Raw genomic sequence first — 19540 nt, 5'->3', positions numbered from 1 at the left:
CTGCAACATGTCCATATCCTAGTCTTTATTGCTTGGCTGCTAAAGTAGTGGGCAACTCTGAGCACTCGCACTCAGCATTGTTCTGTTTCTTAGGTGGCAAAGGCTGCTGGTAGAGGCACTGTATAATTTTGCTGTAATTTGCATGATTGCAAGTCTTGCACTTAGCAATACCAGCCCGCGGCCACGGCGCAGTATTTAGGTTTGCTCAACTGCTTTATCCAAGGATGTTAGGACGAATCCCGGCCCTGGCAGCTGCTTTTCATTGGGGATGAAACTCAAGGCACCCATTTGCTGTGCGATGTCAGTGTGCATTCTGCTCGAAATTTCTGGAGCCACCACTACAGCATTTCTCGTAGCCCGAGTCGCTTTGGGGATCCGATATAACAAACCTAAGCCAAACCATCTAGTAACACCTGTTTTTAGCAATTCTAGCTTCAGCTTTAGGCCTGAAATTGTCATTTATGCTTATCTGGTGCGCAACAGCAGTACTTTTCTTCCCTGTGGTTATCATTTATGGAGCCTTCTTGAATGACAAATTGCAATTCACTGCTCTCCGTTTTTGAGATGCCACGATGGCTGAGCTGAACACGATGGCTGAGCACCAGGCTACTGAACCCATGGACCAGCCCCAGCTGGTGACGTCACGGCAGCCATTTCTCGGTGCAGGCAAAAAGCAATGCGCGTGTATTCTTTGTGATGCCACTGCATGTTAAGGAACCCCAGGTAATCCAAAATTCCTGAGCCCTCCACCACGACGTTATTCGTAGCCTGAACTCTTCGGGGTGTTAAGCCCCCCATAAACCAGCCAATCGGTTCCTAAACTGGTATTTTTAATGGCTGCTGCACCTGCTTTGATGATTGTCCGAACTGCATTCAGAGGCGCTTATTTTCTTGCTGGAATGGAATTAGTGTAAAGGTTTTTATCATTCATAACTCAGTGACCATGGTGCTTGTGTTTATTACGGGTAGGCTTTTGTTTGGGGCCTGGGAGATAATTGGTCCAAAATTTTCTTGCTGCCAAGTTATGCATTGGCACATGTAATTAATCTTCAGGGATCAGCATTTTGCTGCATGCTTGTCTTAAAGGCCGACTGCAATGAAATTTTACTTTAGCTACAGTGGCCTGTTAATGGGTTTGGCGAGTCCTAAAATTGACCTTAACAAGATTTTATGCTTAAGAAAGTATTTTCATTGTTACAAGCGTCTTAGAACATGAGTAGCAGACGATGCGTACACTTGGCGGCATCTCATGGAGTTGGGCATTCACGGGACATCATGTAGAAACGCGCACTTGAGAGCGGTCTTCAAGCTGGGCCTATTGTGGGTGAACGGACTTGCTGGATTTTCCCAAAAAATTGGCCAGCTGTTCACAATGGCAAGATCACAAAGGTTGAAGATGGCTCTTGGTAGTCACTCATCGGAATGAGATAATCATCTTTCTGACAGCTATGCATGGTTTCATCTCTGCTGCACCTAGAAAGTTTTCGTTGAGTCTTATGAGACGGTCATGCCTTTCATTACTTTTTTTTTTTCATCATCATTGTTGTACACATGGAAAATGGAAATTATCTTATTGAAACGGTTCCGAATCGTGTAGTCAGCAACATGTGAATGTCTTAGCAGCCGTGACTAGTACATATGCGTGAACGCCAAAGACGCAATTTACGAATCTTACGTTTTCATATGTTTCACCTTTCTCTTGTTCTGTATCAAGTAATGGTTGGTTCGAACATTATGTTCTCAACCATATCTTCATCCACAAGCTTTAAAAGCATGCTCTGCGGTTTTGTAGCTTCCGTGGGTGTGACATTTGAAGCAAGCTCGCTCATTGGGTAGACTTCATTGACAGTGATGTCTTTTCGCACCCACTGCCATATTTTCTTCACTTTGCTTTTCAGTTGTAAATTCCTACATCTGAAGCCTCGCTGTCGGATGAATCTCTTCAAAATGTCAATGGCTTGCTCCTTGATTACTCAGCTCTTCTTCATTGTATTCATCATCAGAGCTTTCCAGGTCTGAATATCCACTGCCACTGGAACAATTTCCTTGTCGTTAACACGATCCCTATCTCACAATCATCATATTTGTGCATTCGCCGATGCACTGCGCAGTCAACGATGGCGATGAAGCGAATAGCATGCTAACTGCAGAAACGACAGTAAGCTCGCATTCCTGATTGGCAACAAACGTGGATGCACCTAGAATAACTCTCCTAACTAAATCTTCGCGGTCCGTATCACTGCAAAAATTGAATATTATCAATTGCTGTGATTCAAGGTGTCTTTTATGAAATGTTGGCGCGGCACTAATATTTGAATGCAATGTGATGGCTTGGTGTCACACACGTTTTGGAACCTCTATTTACTTTTTATCCACATATGTGGCCGCTTAACTTGTGCAGGTTCAAATACACTCAGCCATGTTGCTGATTGGACAGACTGCGTTGGCAACAAGCATTGAAATCCAATCGTCTGCTTCATTTCGCTTGCAGACGACCACGTGGCAGTGCAGCAGCAGCCACAGCCCCCACAGCCGCAGCCACAGCCACAGCCGCCCCCCTTAGCGGCTCCGCAGCCGCCCCCACCACCAGCGGTGCCTGAGGGGCAGCAGCAGCAGCAGCAGCACACCTTTGACTCTGTCACCAACAGCGTGGTGCGGACGACAGACGACGACCCCATGGGTGGTGGTGGTGGTGGTGGGGGTGGGACGCGTCCGATGGAGCCAGCAGAAGAGCCGATGGAAGAAGAGGATGAGGCTCGTTCGGAGGCCACGTTCCGCTTCGTGGTGCCTGAATTCTCGCGCCTCAAGGAGTCACTGCTGAGCCCACCCACCTACGTGCGCAACCTGCCTTGGTGAGCCCCCCTTCACCCCTTCGTCCTTTCTTTCTCTGGCCTGGCGAAGGCTTTGTTTAGAAACATTTTTACTAGTGATGCCAGACTTTTTGTTTGTTGTCATCATCAACCCACCGGTCTCCACGGCTAGACAGTCTTGGATAGTTTAGTTTATGGGGCTTTATGTCGTAAAGCGACTCTGGCTTTGAGAGACCCCTCATTTTGAATAGTGAGCGGCATAAAATGTCCTGCCTACATCGAGTTAGGCATTTAAATAAATAAAACTGGCATATTTTCACGTTGCACAGTGCCATTGCTGACAGAAGTCTTGAAATTTCGGTGCACATGCCGTTTCCTCTAAGAATGCCTGCAGACTTGACAGAAATCGTTAGCCTCCAACTAGTGGCGCACACCAGTGGCCGCTATCTTGCCGTAGTCTGGGCGTGCTGAAGGAGCTCTTCTTTCTTCTACCACAGGCTTGAACACGCCAGTTGGCATCCTTTGATCTCTGTGCCTGTGACTGGATGGATGATATACGAGGCTATGGAAACTCTAATGTAGGGGGGATGCATTAGCTATGAGATTGAATACACTAACCTGTAAAAGCTTTGTCACCAGTTATGCTAGACACGAATGCCTCCTGTAGAGAAGGCGTCACTGTGTCATGCTTTTCCTTTATTCGTCCACCTCTTGGCTTGCAGGAAAATCATGGTGATGCCGCGCACCAACACGGGTAATGATCGGCAGCCGACCAAGAGCCTCGGCTTCTTTCTACAGTGCAACGGCGAGTCAGAGTCCTCGTGAGTTCCCTTCTGCCACTTTTGTTCCCGTGTGCCAACTTAGGTTCATCACGTGTTGTTGCACTTCGCTGTTGAATCTGCCTCTCTCACATCATGTGGCACCCGCTTGGCAGTGTGCAGAAAATTGTCTGCTATCGGGAAGCCTGGATGGAGGCTACTGTCACCTATTGATTGCACCTGTCACCAGCACAAACTGGGCATGCGCACTAGAACTTTATGGTTTTTCAACCAGTGAAGCTGGACAGAGGGTGGAGGAAGTGAGGCACACATACGCGTATAGAGGCCACATAATAAAGGCAGGTTGTAGTTCGGCAGAGGTTGTTAGGAGTTGTGTGCTGGCTGTCTTGCTGGCCTTGGCAGAATGGCTCAGAGAACAGTCTAGCGTTGTGCGTACCTGTCCGCTGCTGTGTGTCCTTTTTGCTCAGGATATTTTTTCATATTTTTTCTTTGCATTTTCTTCAGCCGGACTTCTTTATTCGCACTCAAATTTTTGTTTTCCGTCCTAGCAACATAATTCGAGGGTGCGACTGGGGCCTGCTGTGTGCATTATCGTTGTGTGCACTTTGCATGCTACGTGAGGAAGTTTGAAGCTTGAGAATTTGCTTCAAGTGTTCTGCTGTCTAGTTTTGCTGCTGTTGTGCTTGTCTGCGCAGACTGCCTTTTGTTGTAGGGGGCACTGCACGTGTGCTTTTCATTAACAGGTTTACCAACATCTCTTAAATTAATTGGCTCTTAGTGGTCATTGTGTATACACAGTAGGTAACAGGATGGCTGGTACCCTTTTTGTCTTAGCCATCATAAAACAGCAGTAGTAGATAGAAGTTGTGATTTCCTTTTGTTAAAAAGGTGTTAAAAGCAGTAACAGTCAAGGGGTTTCAAAGAAGGAATTTCAAATGCTGCCCCTTCTGTTGCTCTGCTATTGCTTTGTTTGTGCCTGCAGGTAGGTGAATACAAGGTGGCTTTTGTCAGAGTGCTGCTTTCTGCTCAACCCATAACCCAGTTCAACTTTTGTCATTTTGGGACAGCTTTATTGACACTGGCTTCCTCTTGATTTAAAAGAAAAGATGGAAAGGGATGAGGAAAGGAAAGGCGCAATATTATATTTCTGACTTTCAGTGCGAACCTCAGTCCTCCTCCTCAGGCAAGAACTTGCCTAGGAAAACCATGCTGCAGGGAATACCAAATCACCCCCCCCCCCCCCCCCCTTTCCTTTCTTAAATTCTGCCTTGCATTTCTTGCATAACTGTAGGCCCTTGTTTCTTCTCTCTGGTTTCTGTGTGCTCTAGTTTTGTAACGCTGCAGCAGCTAACTTTCATGCCCATGTGGTGATTGTCGTGCCTTTGGCAAGGCTGCTGCTGCAGTGCACAGTGCACTTAGCTGCAAATCGAGTTGCTAGGTATAGCAGCAAAGGCATGTTTACACACGTTTGTCTCATCAAGGGTGAACAAATCTTGATCCTGTGATTTAAATGGGCTGGTAAGCTATTTGACATTCAGGAGCACCTTTAGTTTGAACAATAGGGGCAACGAAAGTGCTTGCATGTGCATGTATTGCTTGCCTATAGAGTTCTGCAACGTCCGTAGGTGCTATAAGTTGACTATACTTGTCACTCTTGTTTGTTCTCTGGCATAGTTAAGTGGTAGATACTCGTTTGCTGTGTTGACCGTCGTAGTTGGTTCTCTCGATGGCTGCTGAAAGCTTGAGGAAAGGTGAAAGATTTCTTGACCTCTATTGGACGTTTTCTAAGACTCTATTCCCTTGCATCCTTGCAGGGAAACCTCCGATGGCGAAGAGAGTGTGCCGTAAGGAAAATAAGTTTTTGAGGGGAATGGTCATTATCCTGGTCTTGACTGTGTGAATGGGGAGAGAGGGCTTTTGAGGGCGTGACCCTCTGTAGGACCTGAGCCGTTCTGCCAAGCAGCCAGCATGCAAAGAATAACTCTGCACCAAGTTGCCTGTGCCTCTGACACCTCTCTGTGTGTGGTGTCCTGCCTTTTGCACAGTGTCCACAGTGCTGGCATTGTTGCAAGCTCAAATGGCCATCTTTTGGCCTCCCTAATCTGACACGCCTCACAGAGTGTCACGTCCTTCAGCACTTCCTTTTCCTTTTATTACTAGTGCATTGCTTCTTGTAGTGTGAGGGAATAGTTATCTTCGTTAAATTGGGAGTTTTATGTTGTTATGCTTTTCGCTCTTGACTAACGCCCATAGAAGTAATGCGTATTTGTACAGCCATTACAATCCTATCTTCACATGTTTGGACAATGTATGGAAAATTTATGTGGTTTGAAATTTTGCTCCAGGGATAAAATCCTAGTGGGAGGTGACAGCAGCCACAGTAACTGTAACAGTCATGGGCATATGAATGTTTCATATCATCTTCAATAGATACCATTTTTACTCTCTTAATGAACCCACTCTCATAATAAACTCCCCACAAACACTTTTATTGTTAATTTTTCTCCTGTCCCCCTCCTGCAGAAAAAGTGAGCTTTTCATAGCATGTCCTTCAGTTTCGCGTGGTTGTGTCGCAGTTCCTTTGTCATGGGTGTGGAGCTCATCGATGAAACTGTGGCCCATTAAGAGTTCCAGGAAAGCTTGCTTCTAATTGCTGTAAAGGAATTTTCTTGCAAAGCATGTTTCATTCGCAACCTATTGGAGCCTGTTTTGAATAATACTAGTTTTCAGTGCCCGTTGAGATTGCTATCGGCTAAATTCTAGTGTATAGTGAATACACACACCTACTGCTTTTGCGAAAGATATAAAGTCATGTTGGTGTATTGTCTAGTGTGGTGAAAATTGCACCCTGCAGACTTGTGTAAATTTTATGGGAAGAGTTTTTTTTTTTTCTTCTTTTCCTCCCGGTGTTAATAAACTTTGCAGTTGCTGCAGATAACGACATTTATTGGGGGTCGGCCTATGCTAATGTTGTAATTTTACGCCTCCTCAGGCAATATCGTCCAGCCAGAGCAGAGGAAAATGGCGTTTATGTCAGTAGCAAAAAAAATTAATGCCAAGTCTTGAGCATTTGTTGTAATCACTCAAAGCGTTCGAATTAATTTGAATTTAAATCGGCTGGTGCTACAGTCTTTACGTTCGAGGTCCACTGTGAGCAGTTTATATGTGCTCATTCAAATTTCTAACCTTTGTCATTTGTTGGTGCACATTAAGCAGATGAAAACAGCTGTTGATGGCTTTTGTCATTTACAGAACGTGGTCCTGCAATGCCACTGCTGAGCTGCGCATAATTAGTCAGAAGGAGGGCGTGGACAACTTTGTCAGAAGTAAGTGGTGCAGTCGTATGCAATGTACGAATCTTCCTATCCTCATTTTCTGCATTCCTGCTTGTGAAATTTTTCTTTTCTACACCCTTCCACTTTCGTTGCCTCTTCCCCTGCAGAAATTCAGCATCTTTTCTATGGCAAGGAGAACGATTGGGGTTTCAGCCACTTCATGACGTGGAATGTGAGTGCCTGCTTACTCGATTTTAAATTGACTTGCAGTTATCATTTCACTGAAATTATGCTGTTTTTTTCCTCCATTCTCGTCACAAAATCTGCACGTAGTGGCTCTTGCTTGCTTATAGGTGACAAAAAGACTTGCAATGGCCTAGATGGGCCTTTGTGATCATTACAGTTGAACCAGGATGTAACGAATATTAGTGTAACTAATCCATGAAATTATATAGTTTCTCTCTTCCCCATGCCACTCCCTTGGAGCATGTATATTGGTGAACTCCTCGATATTAAAGTGTTGTTCTTTGATTTTAATGAACACACCTGCTACACCTGACCAGCGTTGCCAACTCGAAAATAAAAAAACCTGCATCAGGAAGCCTTCAACCCCCTAAAGAACTGCTAAATTCAATACTTGTATAAAAAGGCCATTTTTCTGCATTTCACTTAGCTTTTAGTCTGTAGCAATGTAAATATTACTGTGAAATTATAATATATATTATAGGGAAGATTATTTCTTTCACAACTAGAAACTTCCGACTACGAAAATCATTCTCGGGAATTTGCTGCCGCCTTCTATAGGCCTATATTAAAGTTGTAAAAAGGCATCTATTTTTCTCGATTATAGTTTTATAGCGGTATTATAGTGGGATTATAGCGGTAGGTTTTCAAGACCTCTGGTGGCTGCGGCTACGTCATGACGAGGCGTAGCTACGGTCTCCTCATAAAAAAATCAGCCTGCCATGACATTTGAATTCATGTTACCCCTATGTGACGGGCAGGAGCTGCCAACTTTGGTCACTCTTTTCAAATGGGAGGGTGATATCAGAATCGGCCTGCCAGACCCGTTCTCATTCTAGTTCCCCCTACGATATGCAGGCACGTCCATACGGCTTGGTTGCAGCGTGACTTTATATGTGAGCTGGTTGCTTACGCTCTCTCATCATACCCTTAAAGGATGAGCTTAAGTGTCCCCAATGATGTAGCACCTTACACTGGTTGGGCGTGATAGGGGAATAATGTAGGGGAGATGCTCCCTGAAAAAGGTTTTTTTTTTTAAATATTTGACCTACAATCATGAAACTTGGGTTATTGGTGGTGTTTTTCATGCTGCTTCCAAATATGGTCTTAGTTTTTATATATCCTGAATATGTTTTTGTGTAATATACTTCTAGAGTGAAATGTAGAGCTTTATGTGCACACTTTTTTAAGGAGTAAAATTATATTTAAAGCAGCCTGCTGTAGCTCATATTGCTGCTTAAGTAAAGTAGTAGTTGAAACTTATGCACAATATCCTTAATACGAAGTCAAAGCTTGATTTTTTGCAAACAAATGTAGAAGAGATAGCAATAATTCAGATAGATATCTCCATTCTGCACACTTTGAAGCAACTGTGTACAAAATTTCATCAAAGTCCGACAATTATAAGTACTTTGTGCACAAGTTTGTGCACAAAATGCCAAAAATACTCTTCAAATGAAGAAAAACGCATCTGAAAGTTTCAAACTCCTGTATTCTTAAAAAGCATGACACAAGCGCATGAAATTTCTTCACAAAATACAAAAATTGTCTCAAACACAGCCACGTTGCTAGAATTCTCTTGCCCCATACATTGGCCCCTCCCGGTCTTCGAGAATAAAGTTCGTCAGACATGTCCTCTTCGCTATGTTGCGGTGGTGCGCTCGGACTTAGCCGTTTGATGGTCACGTTTTCAGCCGCAGCTCTCATGGCCACAGCATGAACTTTTTACCGATCGCTGCAAAGGTTTTATGATGCAATGGCATCGGCAAGCCGAGAATACCACAAAACCAGGAGATTTGTTCGTACCCAAAAACTTATTGCGCGCAGCTACGACCACTTTGATGTTCACAGCGAAGCTGTCGTGAGTGCTCCTACTCTGATAGCTGCGGCTTTCGCTGGCCCCATCCGCAAGTCCACCAGGCACAACACGGCATGAAGTGTACGTAGAGGAGCTCAAGAAAGGCCCTTCAGTTTTTTTCAGAAGAAATTTTCGCAGTAGAGCTCAAGAAATGCCGAAAGGCCCTTCAGTTTTTCGGGCAGCTCGCATACCGCAAGGGCGCACGTTAGGCAAGCAGCCCCGCTTACCAGTAACATAACCGCACTGATGTCGCATATTGCTGCACTTGTGGGGTGGTGACTGCTCACTGGTCTGGCATTCTCAAAAAGTCTAATCGATCTCAGAGGTGCTCAGAAAGTTCACCGGGGTTTCAATTTCGCCCAAGTGTACGTTGCTCTGGTTAGAGCTAGGTGGCGTTGGGTGACTGTCTTCGGCTGTCGTTTTCCGTCGAGGCTTAAGACCCCCCCCCCCCCCCCCGTGTGCTTTGTTCGGTAGAGCGTTCCGGGCTCGAAAATCGCGCTGCTTCGGTTCATCGTTCATTTCTAAAAAATTAAAGAAACAAGCTTGATAGCTTGACGTGTACGGCGCACAATGCGAAAGCAGACGGTAGCGAAAGGTAAGCTTCACCACAGTTGCGCGTCGGCCTCTGCCAATGGCAGCTACGCTAGAGCACCACATGATTTAAAGGGCCAGTAGAAGCGCTCAAAATAGGTGCTGAAAACGCATAGTTTTTATTATATTGAGTCGCGAATAGGAACTGCGGAAGGTGCTGTCTGTGAAAAGGCTTACTCTACCTCCCCGAGCAAACGGCAACGGCGGGCAGTGCCGCGTTTTCGAGAGGCAGACGCTCTCAACTTGATGAAGTCCGTGAAAAGTAGCAGTTTCTCAAGCCACTCTGGCTCAATAAAATGGGCTTTCCGGTATGGGATTTATGGGATGGCGATTCATGTGTATCCCCGCAAGGATTAGCATTGCATTTATGGGGGCGGCTACAGTTCCTCCAAGGATATGTGCAACCAGCTCTTAGCTTTGTAGCATCATTCCATGAACTCACTCCATTGATTTATGGGGCCTTGGGTGTTACTATGTGAGAGGTTGTTTTTCACTTTTCACTGTTTGGTAAAATGAGTCCTTGGCATTTGGTGGCGCAACGTGCATGGGGTGCACTTTGTGTTTGCTTACCGCGATGTTTAGCTTCTTATTCCCCCTGCCTTTAGGATGTCTTGGATCCTGAGAAAGGGTTCATCGTCGACGACACGATCATCCTTGAAGTCTGGGTGTGTGCCGACGCTCCGCATGGTGTCAGGTGAGGGTCGCTCGCTCACTTGCGGTGGTGTCGGTTAAAATTTTTAAAGTCGTACCTGGTGCTGTGTGGTGAATTTATTTTGTCCACGACTGTTAGAGCAGAAAAAAGTAGGAAGTTGTGCGCGTGCTGTAAAAAATTTGGGGAAGGCGACTTCGGTGAAGAAATTCTTCTTCTTGGCATTAAGGTTACATTACTTGAAATTTTGTACTGTGCAAAGTAACTCTCGGAGACAGTTAGGCTACGTATAATATCTATTTCAGGTTTGCATGCAAAGAAGTGATGAAATCTGATTTGAAATATAATTTTTCTCGACAATAAGTGTCGCTGTAGACAGACGTCGATTTCTACAGGAAACAAAAATTGGGTAGAGTTGTCAGTTTTTGCTTCATTTGAAATCTGCTTTATTCGGACAGCTTTTCTGTTTTCTTTGAGCTGAACTTATTGAGAGCTGATTGTGTGTGAGTAGTGCTAAGAAACAGTGCTAAGCGAGTTCTCGCAGTCTTGTTTGACGCCCTCTTTCGTTGTTGCGTCATTGTTTGGCACACTTTATTCACGCTTGGGAACAGAGCTGCAGTGCTCTCAGACTTGGGCTGAGGGACTACCAGTTTTGTTTGGGGGGGACCCAGTAGCTGTTTATGTGTTCATCTCATTCTTAAACTTGTTTTCTGAAAACAGTTGCGAAGCTAGAAAAGAAAGTCTCTTCATGTTGAATTGTATAATGGAAAAAAAAAAAGGAACAACTGCATTTGAAGGATTGTTGCGGGAAAGCGCAAGTTTAAGGCTCTCTGCTCTCTGAGTAGTAGTTGTTTCCTTGCATGTTTTGCAACGTTTAAAACGGGAGGCCTTGTTGATAACGACCTCTTGTCTTCTCTCAATTTCTCCAGCATTGCGTAAGTATTGTTTCCAGCTTGTGTCAGAGCTGGTGTTACTCCCTACCGAGGAGCTGAATGAAGTCTTGTGCCACCATCATGTGGTGTGTTTTAGCGGTGCAGACACAAGGGGGATGCAGACTGTAGATATGAAAGTTTTGAAGCCTTTTTTAGTGGTAGAGTGAAAGGCTTTTTCATTTTTGTAATGCACCAGTGCAAGCAATTTTCATTGAGTACATTTGTAAAATCCAGAGACAGTGGCAGTGGTCCATTATCTTTTGTTGCCTTCTCTGTGTGGATAGTCTCAGTTGGTCATCGTGCTGGGCGAGTGGTTATTGTGGCTGCTTGTGTAACATTTGCTGGCTTCTCTTTGTAACACGTGTGGCCTTTGTCACAAATATACTCCCACTGCGCATTCTTTCTGTCTGTGCAGGTGGGCTTGTTTTGCATTGTGTGCATTCCAGAGTCCTTTCAGAGATGAGAACTTTCACTTGCTGTCCAATTTTATTTCGCAGTTGGGATTCCAAGAAGCACACTGGATACGTAGGTCTCAAGAACCAGGGTGCAACCTGCTACATGAATTCGCTACTACAGACACTGTTCTTCACCAACCAGTTACGCAAGGTACGCACTACAGCTTGTATCTTTTTTTTCTTACACACCTATTCACGGTACTGTTAACGAGTACATCATGCCTTTGCCTACCGAAGTGCAGTAAGACCTCGTTACAAGAAACACTCAAGGGACCCAAAAAAAAAAAAGATACCTCTTGTAACCAAGGTTCCATGTAACCAGAAACTTGCCAACTCGTATGTGCAGCAGTATAGATTTCCTTAAATTCTGTTTCATATCAATGTCCTTTTTCATTGCAATATGTCAGGAACCGAGAAGGAGTACCTCCTCTTGATTGGGAAGTCAAAATGTCCTTATTTTTTCAGCCACTGTCATTACTAGTGGCGGTTCGTGAGTGCATCAAAGTTTGGACCTTTGCATCTATTAAGTCAGAGTAGATTAAAGCTTTCAGTTTAGCCCAATGTTCAGGTGCGGATTGTAGAAGCAACCATTCCATTTGCTCCTAATCAGATTCAAACTGTTGCTCATGCCAGTTGTGTTATTTTAAGCATCAGTACATGTTTTGCCTGTTTGCCTTGTCTTGCCAGAGATTTGTACATAGTCAGCAAAGCATTGGATATTGTTACAAAAAGTAATTAAATTTTTTGTTTGGAAGAGAAAATCATAATTATTGTAAGCATTGGACCTTGGAAACATGCCCCAAAACATACTTTGAATGCTCCCGAATGTAATTTTATTGCTTCGCTGCTGCTCCCTTTATTACTGTTCCATGAGAGTCTCTGAAATGCTTGAGCCTGCTTCCACCTCTGGGAAGGTGAGAGGGATGAAGGTACAAAGGAAAGCAGGGATGGGAACTTAGTGCCAATGGGTGATAGGGATGGATGCCAGACGTCTAGAGGGTAGGTAAAGAAAAAAGAGGCCTGCTTGAATGTCTATTTGTAAGATAAATTGGCAGATTGCGTGTCAGATGTCTGTAGCGTTTATATAATTCCTAGTCCCTGTCTGTGGGGTCAAGAGGATGAAATCATTTAGAAAGAAGCATTTGGCTCTATGCAGTTTGACTTGTGAAGCACGGCTGCATTACAGTGGCGTCTGACATTCCTTGCTAATGCAGGGCAACTTGGTAGCGAGCATTCATCGCAAGGCTTGATGTCATACTCATTGGAGCCACAGAATAGCTGTACCCACCAGCTGCTGTGCTTGCAGCGCTGGTTGCTCTATTTTGCTCTTTTTCTCACTGTGTGTTGTTCCATGCAGGCTGTGTACCAAATGCCCACCGAGAGTGATGACTCATCCAAGAGCGTGGCGCTAGCGCTACAAAGGGTGTTCTATGAGTTGCAGTTCTCGGACAGACCAGTGGGCACCAAGAAGCTCACAAAGTCCTTTGGGTGAGTGAGAAAAGGCTTGGCAGGGAAGCAAGAGGCCCCTTTTTGAACAGCACTGGATGCAGTATGCAGAAACTTGCATCAGCCTCAGATGGAACAGGGCAACGAATGATTGACACACACAAAGACCTTAGCTGCCAGGCAGGAAGTGTAGGCGGCTTCCCTAACATCTTGTGCCTCATGCAGTGAGAATCAAAGGCTTTAATATTTTCTCCTCGGTGGTGAGACTCTTGGCTGCTTATATTTCTGTAACCTTGATTGCATTTCATTTGATGCTACTGGTATGGGCTAATAATTAAGGCTGTAGTTAAAGCAGATTTTATGGACTCTCTAGGAACCACGAAAATATCCAGAAACCTGGAAGTCTAATTTCACCACAAAAATACTATTTTCAATGCACCGGTGGAAAGGGTTGGCATTTTCTTTGCATTTTGTATGCATTCTAAAGCTTGTCATAACTAAATATCTTGCAGAACGTCATTTTTGCCATGGATCAACTTGCTTTGTTTTGTTTTGGAGAGCACCGCTATTTTTGTTTCGTTTACCTTCTCCATGAAGCCGTGCACCTCCCATGCGCTTTTACTGCTACCTCTTCCTGTATTTGGGACAAAAGAACTCTGCACTCTGTGTAGGTGATTTCTACGAACTGTGGCTGCTGTTCAGGTTTGTTCAACGGACAGTTTCCAGGGACTGTAATAAACCATGCAGGCGCAGTGCACCAGTGTGCGAGAGAGAACATCTGCACTACATTGAGAGGATTGCATTTAGTTTTGATCTCCCTGGAAGTTTGAATTAAGGAGTTTCTACTGTTACACATTATACGAAGGCAAGTGAGGATAAGGTTCGAGCAATCGGTCGCTGTTCATGAGAAATTTCGAATGCTCTTATCGTTATATTTGCTCAGAATTTTCGGTCGGCTTTTGTATTTGCAAAACCTAATGGTAAGGAAAGTAAATGTTAGGGCTAAACAGAAAGACTAAAATTGGAACTTACTTTCCTTTAGACTAAAGAACTTGTGCATGCAAGTAGCAAACAAGTGTAAGAGGACAGGGATAGGTGCTGCATTTTTAATATTTAAACAGCACCAGAACAGTTTTCATTCCATATATGTGCCTGCAATGTTTTTGGTTATGGTCCTCCGCCCTGTGTACCGAACTCTAGCAGGTGAAATTTAGTTGCATTGGAGGTAAGTGTTCCATTAACAAGACGGCCAACTAGAAGTAGAAATTTGACATGTTTGTCACATAAGTTGAATCGGAAACTGTTAAGGCTAGAGGGCTGTGCTAGCCTATGGCTTTTCTGATCTGGCATCCAAACGATGGGGCGCAGGCAGGTTGCTCACGGTGCCTTTCTTTCTCTTCAGGTGGGAAACCCTCGATTCGTTTATGCAGCATGATGTCCAAGAGCTTTGCAGGGTGGTGAGTTGATTTCTTACGCTTTGTATCTAAGAAGCACTGGAAAGGAATTTCCATGGCCTGTCGAATGAAACCTTTTGGATATCTGATTGCCTTCTCAGCTAGCTAAAGATCTTGTTGCAAGGACTAGTGAGGCCACCTATTGCCTGTTGCGGAAATTTCTGCGATTCGTCCATCCCTGGTATGACCTTTACTGTTCCTGTGCTGGCTGTCATGAAGACAATTAAGACTTCTCTCTCAAGCATTTCGTTTTTGTAATGACAGATGCTTTGTCAGTACTTGCGCTACTGCAAAAAAACTTGTCCCGTTTTCGTTCTGGCGTGGCTTGCACACTTCTGTTGAATTTCAACAGGGTGAGCAAGTACAGCCGGCATCAGCATTGTGTGAATCCTCTCGTTGAGCAGTGTGGACTTTCTGGTTTGTGCTGTGGGCTGCTTTCTAATTTGCTTTTATTGCGCAGTGCATACTGCGTGAGCACTGCGCACAAGGGTCACTGTATTTTTAGTTTGCGAAATGGCAGAGTCTGTAGTCAGTAGCTTAGCTACACGAGGCGTCAATACTTTCTTTGAAGCTGATGAAAAAAAGGGGTTCTGTCTTTGAGTCTTTGTGACATCTTTTCTTGCTGATATGGGTAGCTGTCTTCATCACTGTGTGAGCATGTTGTGTAGCAAAGCATCACTAGTGGGAAACTGCAAGCCCTGATAGTGGATAAGTTTCATAAAGTGTGATTAGACAAATACTTCCTGCGCAACAGCAGTAGAAGTGCATATATATATGTACCTTAAGAGTCTCCGATGCACGTGCCTTTTTTTCCCTTTTCGTCCCCTCCCAGCTGCTCGACAACATGGAGAGCAAGATGAAGGGCACCTGTGTGGAAGGTACAATCCCACGGCTCTTTGAGGGCAAGATGATCTCGTTTATCAAGTGTAAGCATGTCGATTACGCGTCACGTCGCATGGAGCCCTTCTATGACATCCAGCTCAATGTCAAGGGCAAGAAGAACATCCACGAAAGCTTCCAAGACTACTGTGCCACGGAGTCACTCGATGGCGACAACAAGTACGACGCCGGCGAGTACGGCCTACAGGTTAGGCCCATGTTTTGCTCCTGTTGGCATCTGTGTGATGTTGGGTCAGCCTTTTTGCTGACTTGTGTCAGTAGGTGAATGCTTTTCAGCAAAGGTCAGATCTCTACCATTTTTGTATCACCTGCAGTGTTCTTACGTCTAGCTTCTCCTGTTTGTGAACTTTCAAAGTGAGGCTTTTCAGCCGCCTTCTTTCGAACACGAGACGCCCTGGTCAGAAAAACACCATCTTATCACTTTGTGTTGTTTAAAATATGCGAGGAATGTGCTTTTCTCTTTATCTATGCAGTCCGGTAAGTGTTTGTGTGCTGCGGAAGCATGTTGGCGGATGTGGTTGTTTAGCCAGCCCACAGCTGTGTGAAAATGTTGGGAATATTGCTGCTCACTTTAAAGATATGAAGTAGTATTCCTGCAGTCATTAGTAAGCTTTAAATGCAGTGCAAAGATGCAGGAATGCAAGCAAACGGCGAGTTGCTAGTATGCAGATGTGGGTTTTCGTTCTGCGATGTGATCCTTTCGAAGTTAGTAATCTGTTCACAGGAAAGGTGCAGTATCTGTCGCACTTGTTCTGTGGACTCCTAAACTGGGCCATGAGTAAAGGGAAGAAGACTGGAGTAAAGGCGGAAAGAGAGAAAGAAGTGCTGGGGTAGTGGAGGGCTCTTAGGTAATTTCGACCACCTAGAGATCTTTAACGTGCTCTAACCGCATAGCACACGGACACTTCTTCGTTTTGCACGTCTTTATCGGTTTTCTGTGCATCTCCACAAAAAAAAAAATAAAAAATTGATTCACAGTAAGCTTCGATTCACGCTTCGAAAGACGAAAATTGAAATTTCGGAAAATCGAAATTTGTTTTATAGCATGCAGGGAACCTCCAGAACACTGATATTTCAGTTTGCAAAATCCGTTAGTTACTTTTGTATTCATTGTGGCTATGATGCTTATTTGTGCACTGCGGCTTATTGCTGATTGAACTTTGCCGAATGCAAGTTGGAAAGAACATCTTTATTTAGTTTTTTTTACAGCTGCCTTGACGAGTTGCACAAACCACATCTTTGGGTGTATGCTAATACATTGCCTCTTTTCTCCTTATTTTGTTCGCAATGCAAAGCATTCATTTGGATTCGAAATTTTTTATTTAATATTTTATGTGATACTACCCAGAATTTACTCCCTTCCCTCCTAGCCTTTTGAGCAATACCCTCCCTCCTTTTGAGGGCCTTTAAAGTGTAACAGGAACAAATTTTACTATATCCCGAATTATCCGGAAGTAGTGGGTGATGTGAGAAATTCGACATGTGCAGGAGGCCGAAAAGGGCATCATCTTTGCCTGCCTACCACCCGTGGTGCACCTCCACTTGCTGCGCTTCCAGTATGACCATGTGACGGATAACAACATAAAGATCAACGACCGATTCGAGTTCCCCGAGCGGCTCAACCTGAGTGAATTCCTCACCGAGGGGGCCGCCAATTCGACAACACCCGCCACGTATACGCTGCACGCGGTGCTCGTGCACAGTGGAGACAACCATGGGGGCCACTACGTGGTGTTCATCAACCCACGTGGCGATGGCCGCTGGTGCAAGTTTGACGATGACGTGGTGTCGCGCTGCACCAAGCAGGAGGCCATCGACCACAACTTTGGTGGCACGGAGGATGACGTGGCCGTGAGCCGGCACTGCACCAACGCCTACATGTTGGTGTACATCCGGGACAGTGCCATCAGTGAGTCCTGGTGCAAAACTTGTTTTCCGCTAGCGCGTAGCAGGGCAGCATTGCAAAATCAAAGAATGGGATGCATACAGCGGAGGCCACATATAACGAACACCCGCTTAGCACAAATGGTATTGCAGTCAAGGGTGCATTGCGTGTCGATCTCGGGGCACAAGGGTGCCTTGCCTTTTTACAGTATGTGGCACACCTTCTCTGCTACCCAGAAAAGAAAAGCATGCGAAGGCAATAGGGAACTCAAACTGGAGTTCGGTCTGCGACGCCAGCGCTCGGTTCCTGACGGAGTGGAGAGAAGCGACAAAACCTATGCGCAGCCGCAGCGCACGGCCGTGTGGAGCCTGTGCAGCCTGCCCGAGCGGTAGTGCATGCCAGGCGTGGCCGTACGTACACATGGTGCAGGAGTGTGAGGAGGAGGCGAGCAGTCGCACAGAGACGCGTGCAAAGCCGGCACTCTTCACCGGTGGGGTTTCTCATTTTTGCTTTTTTTGGTACCCCGGCTGACAAAGGCTGGTTTGGTTGGAAACATGTTTTTTATCGGCGCTTTCGAAAGTAAGAAATATAACTGATAGTCTGTTAAGCGGGGATGAGGGGATCGGAGAAGCAAACTTTTTTATTTTTGACTTATAGGGATGAAATTTGGCAGGGTAGCTTGAAATAGCATCAAACAGAAAGCTATAAAGTTTCAAAGTGATAGCTTCAGTAGTTTTTATTTCATCATTGTTTATATAGGGGTCACATGTTGCTTGCTCGCGGAAAGCCTGGCACAACAGCAAAATGGGCTACGGGTCTGCAAATGTTATTAATACCTTACTAAGAACTATGGTCTAAATTAAGATTCTCCTCGTTTTTTTTTAACTTTTCTGTTCTTTTCCTAACTGACTTCTTTACTCACTTTAAAATGGTGACTGCTACACAGGATGCTACCGACGCCGTGGTGCCTGTTTTCAGTGTGAATTGGATGTGTTTCCTACAATGACACAAAGCAAGCATACCACTTTACCCTTTAGTTCATGCCAACAGCGGCCAAGGGAAGTTTGCTGATGTGGCGCTGCTGTTCGAAGTCAATGACCTGTCTACCATAACGATCACTGGTTCCTAACAATCGGTCATTTGCCATAAGCCAAGGCATGCCATTCCTGCGGTGATCATCTTTCTCTCCACAAGACGAACAGCGAGGAAATGCCCGACGACTTTCCATGCAGATGGGGACATCTCTCCACGGAAGCCTTGGCCTTCTTAGTTCTACCGCTACTATGTGCAATTCCTAGTTCAGTTATCCCGCGAGTGCGCAGTTTTGAGCTCCCAAAACATGATTGCATATGAGGATAGAACGATTGGCATATCTTGTTTGAGGCAGACTCAGTTCTGCGATGGGGGACGCGAGTGGTACGAGATACTTTAACAAAAAGGGCAGACAACCACCCCGTTACAGTTTACCACACAAATCGTACGAAAAAGCGCTTCGTAATTTTATCAGTTTTCTTTCTTTGCCTCCTTCCTTGAAAAACTATGGCGGTCAGAACATGGCAGGAGGAGGAGAGCAACAGTCACGCATGCATGTAAACACACTTGAATACAGCGCGGAGTAGACGTGGCCGTGTTGCACGGAGGATTTGTAAAGGTCTCCTCCGAGGGCGCTGGCGCATAGAGCGGCGCAGCACACCCGGGCCAAAGTTGTCTCTGCTATAGCGGCGATATTGTGTCATTATACAACCATTCTTGCTCTGTGCCCATAACGAGTTGACTGCTGTGTAATGCCAACCTGCACTATTTTCTTTTAATGGTTTGCCATGGCTGGAGGGTAAGGTTGCTGACATACCGATTATTTTAAGGGAGGACGTGGCACTTGAAACTTGAAAGTCTGCCCCAAAATCGCATTTTCAGTCTCTTCATTTTCGTGTTCCCGAGACCCTTTTGCACCGATCTGCAAATTTTGGCTTCAAAATTATGTGCATTTCACACGTTATAACAGTTAATAGCAGCAGCTACACTCATGCGGACCTTTAAATTGAAGTCTAAATTGGTTCATTTTCTGCCGACTGCAGCACGGGAACTACGCGTTCCAGCGGCGCCATTTTGGTCTCGTTTGAAAGCTCGCGTTTCCAGCATTTTATTTTTTTCTAAACAACCCTTCTATCTAAGCGGAAGCGAAACAAGCAACAACAAAAATAATGCGCAGCGCTTGCTTCTATTGGTTACTTAAAACATGGGACCAAAATGGCGGCTTTTGATC

The 19540-nt window shown here is 45.0% G+C and overlaps 1 protein-coding gene across 6 annotated transcripts in view; it reads left to right on the top strand.

Annotated features, from left to right (window-relative positions):
• Positions 1-19540, top strand: part of Usp7 (Ubiquitin-specific protease 7) — a 66905-nt gene that overhangs the window by 12388 nt on the left and 34977 nt on the right. For all 6 annotated transcript variants that reach the window (XM_084604805.1, XM_084604806.1, XM_084604802.1 and 3 more), the window contains 10 exons: positions 2492-2852; positions 3533-3631; positions 6842-6915; positions 7032-7096; positions 10162-10250; positions 11635-11743; positions 12950-13080; positions 14441-14495; positions 15325-15579; positions 16881-17301. In XM_084604805.1, coding sequence (XP_084460931.1) covers positions 2492-2852; positions 3533-3631; positions 6842-6915; positions 7032-7096; positions 10162-10250; positions 11635-11743; positions 12950-13080; positions 14441-14495; positions 15325-15579; positions 16881-17301 — 1659 coding nt within the window. The remainder of the gene's footprint in view (positions 1-2491; positions 2853-3532; positions 3632-6841; positions 6916-7031; positions 7097-10161; positions 10251-11634; positions 11744-12949; positions 13081-14440; positions 14496-15324; positions 15580-16880; positions 17302-19540) is intronic.

This window comes from Amblyomma maculatum, chromosome 5 (genome assembly GCF_055883805.1).
Source record: "Amblyomma maculatum isolate TAMU_Amacu chromosome 5, ASM5588380v1, whole genome shotgun sequence".
NCBI lineage: Eukaryota > Metazoa > Arthropoda > Arachnida > Ixodida > Ixodidae > Amblyomma > Amblyomma maculatum.
Note: the sequence above shows the minus strand (reverse complement) of the source record. Positions and strands in the feature narration are given on the sequence as shown.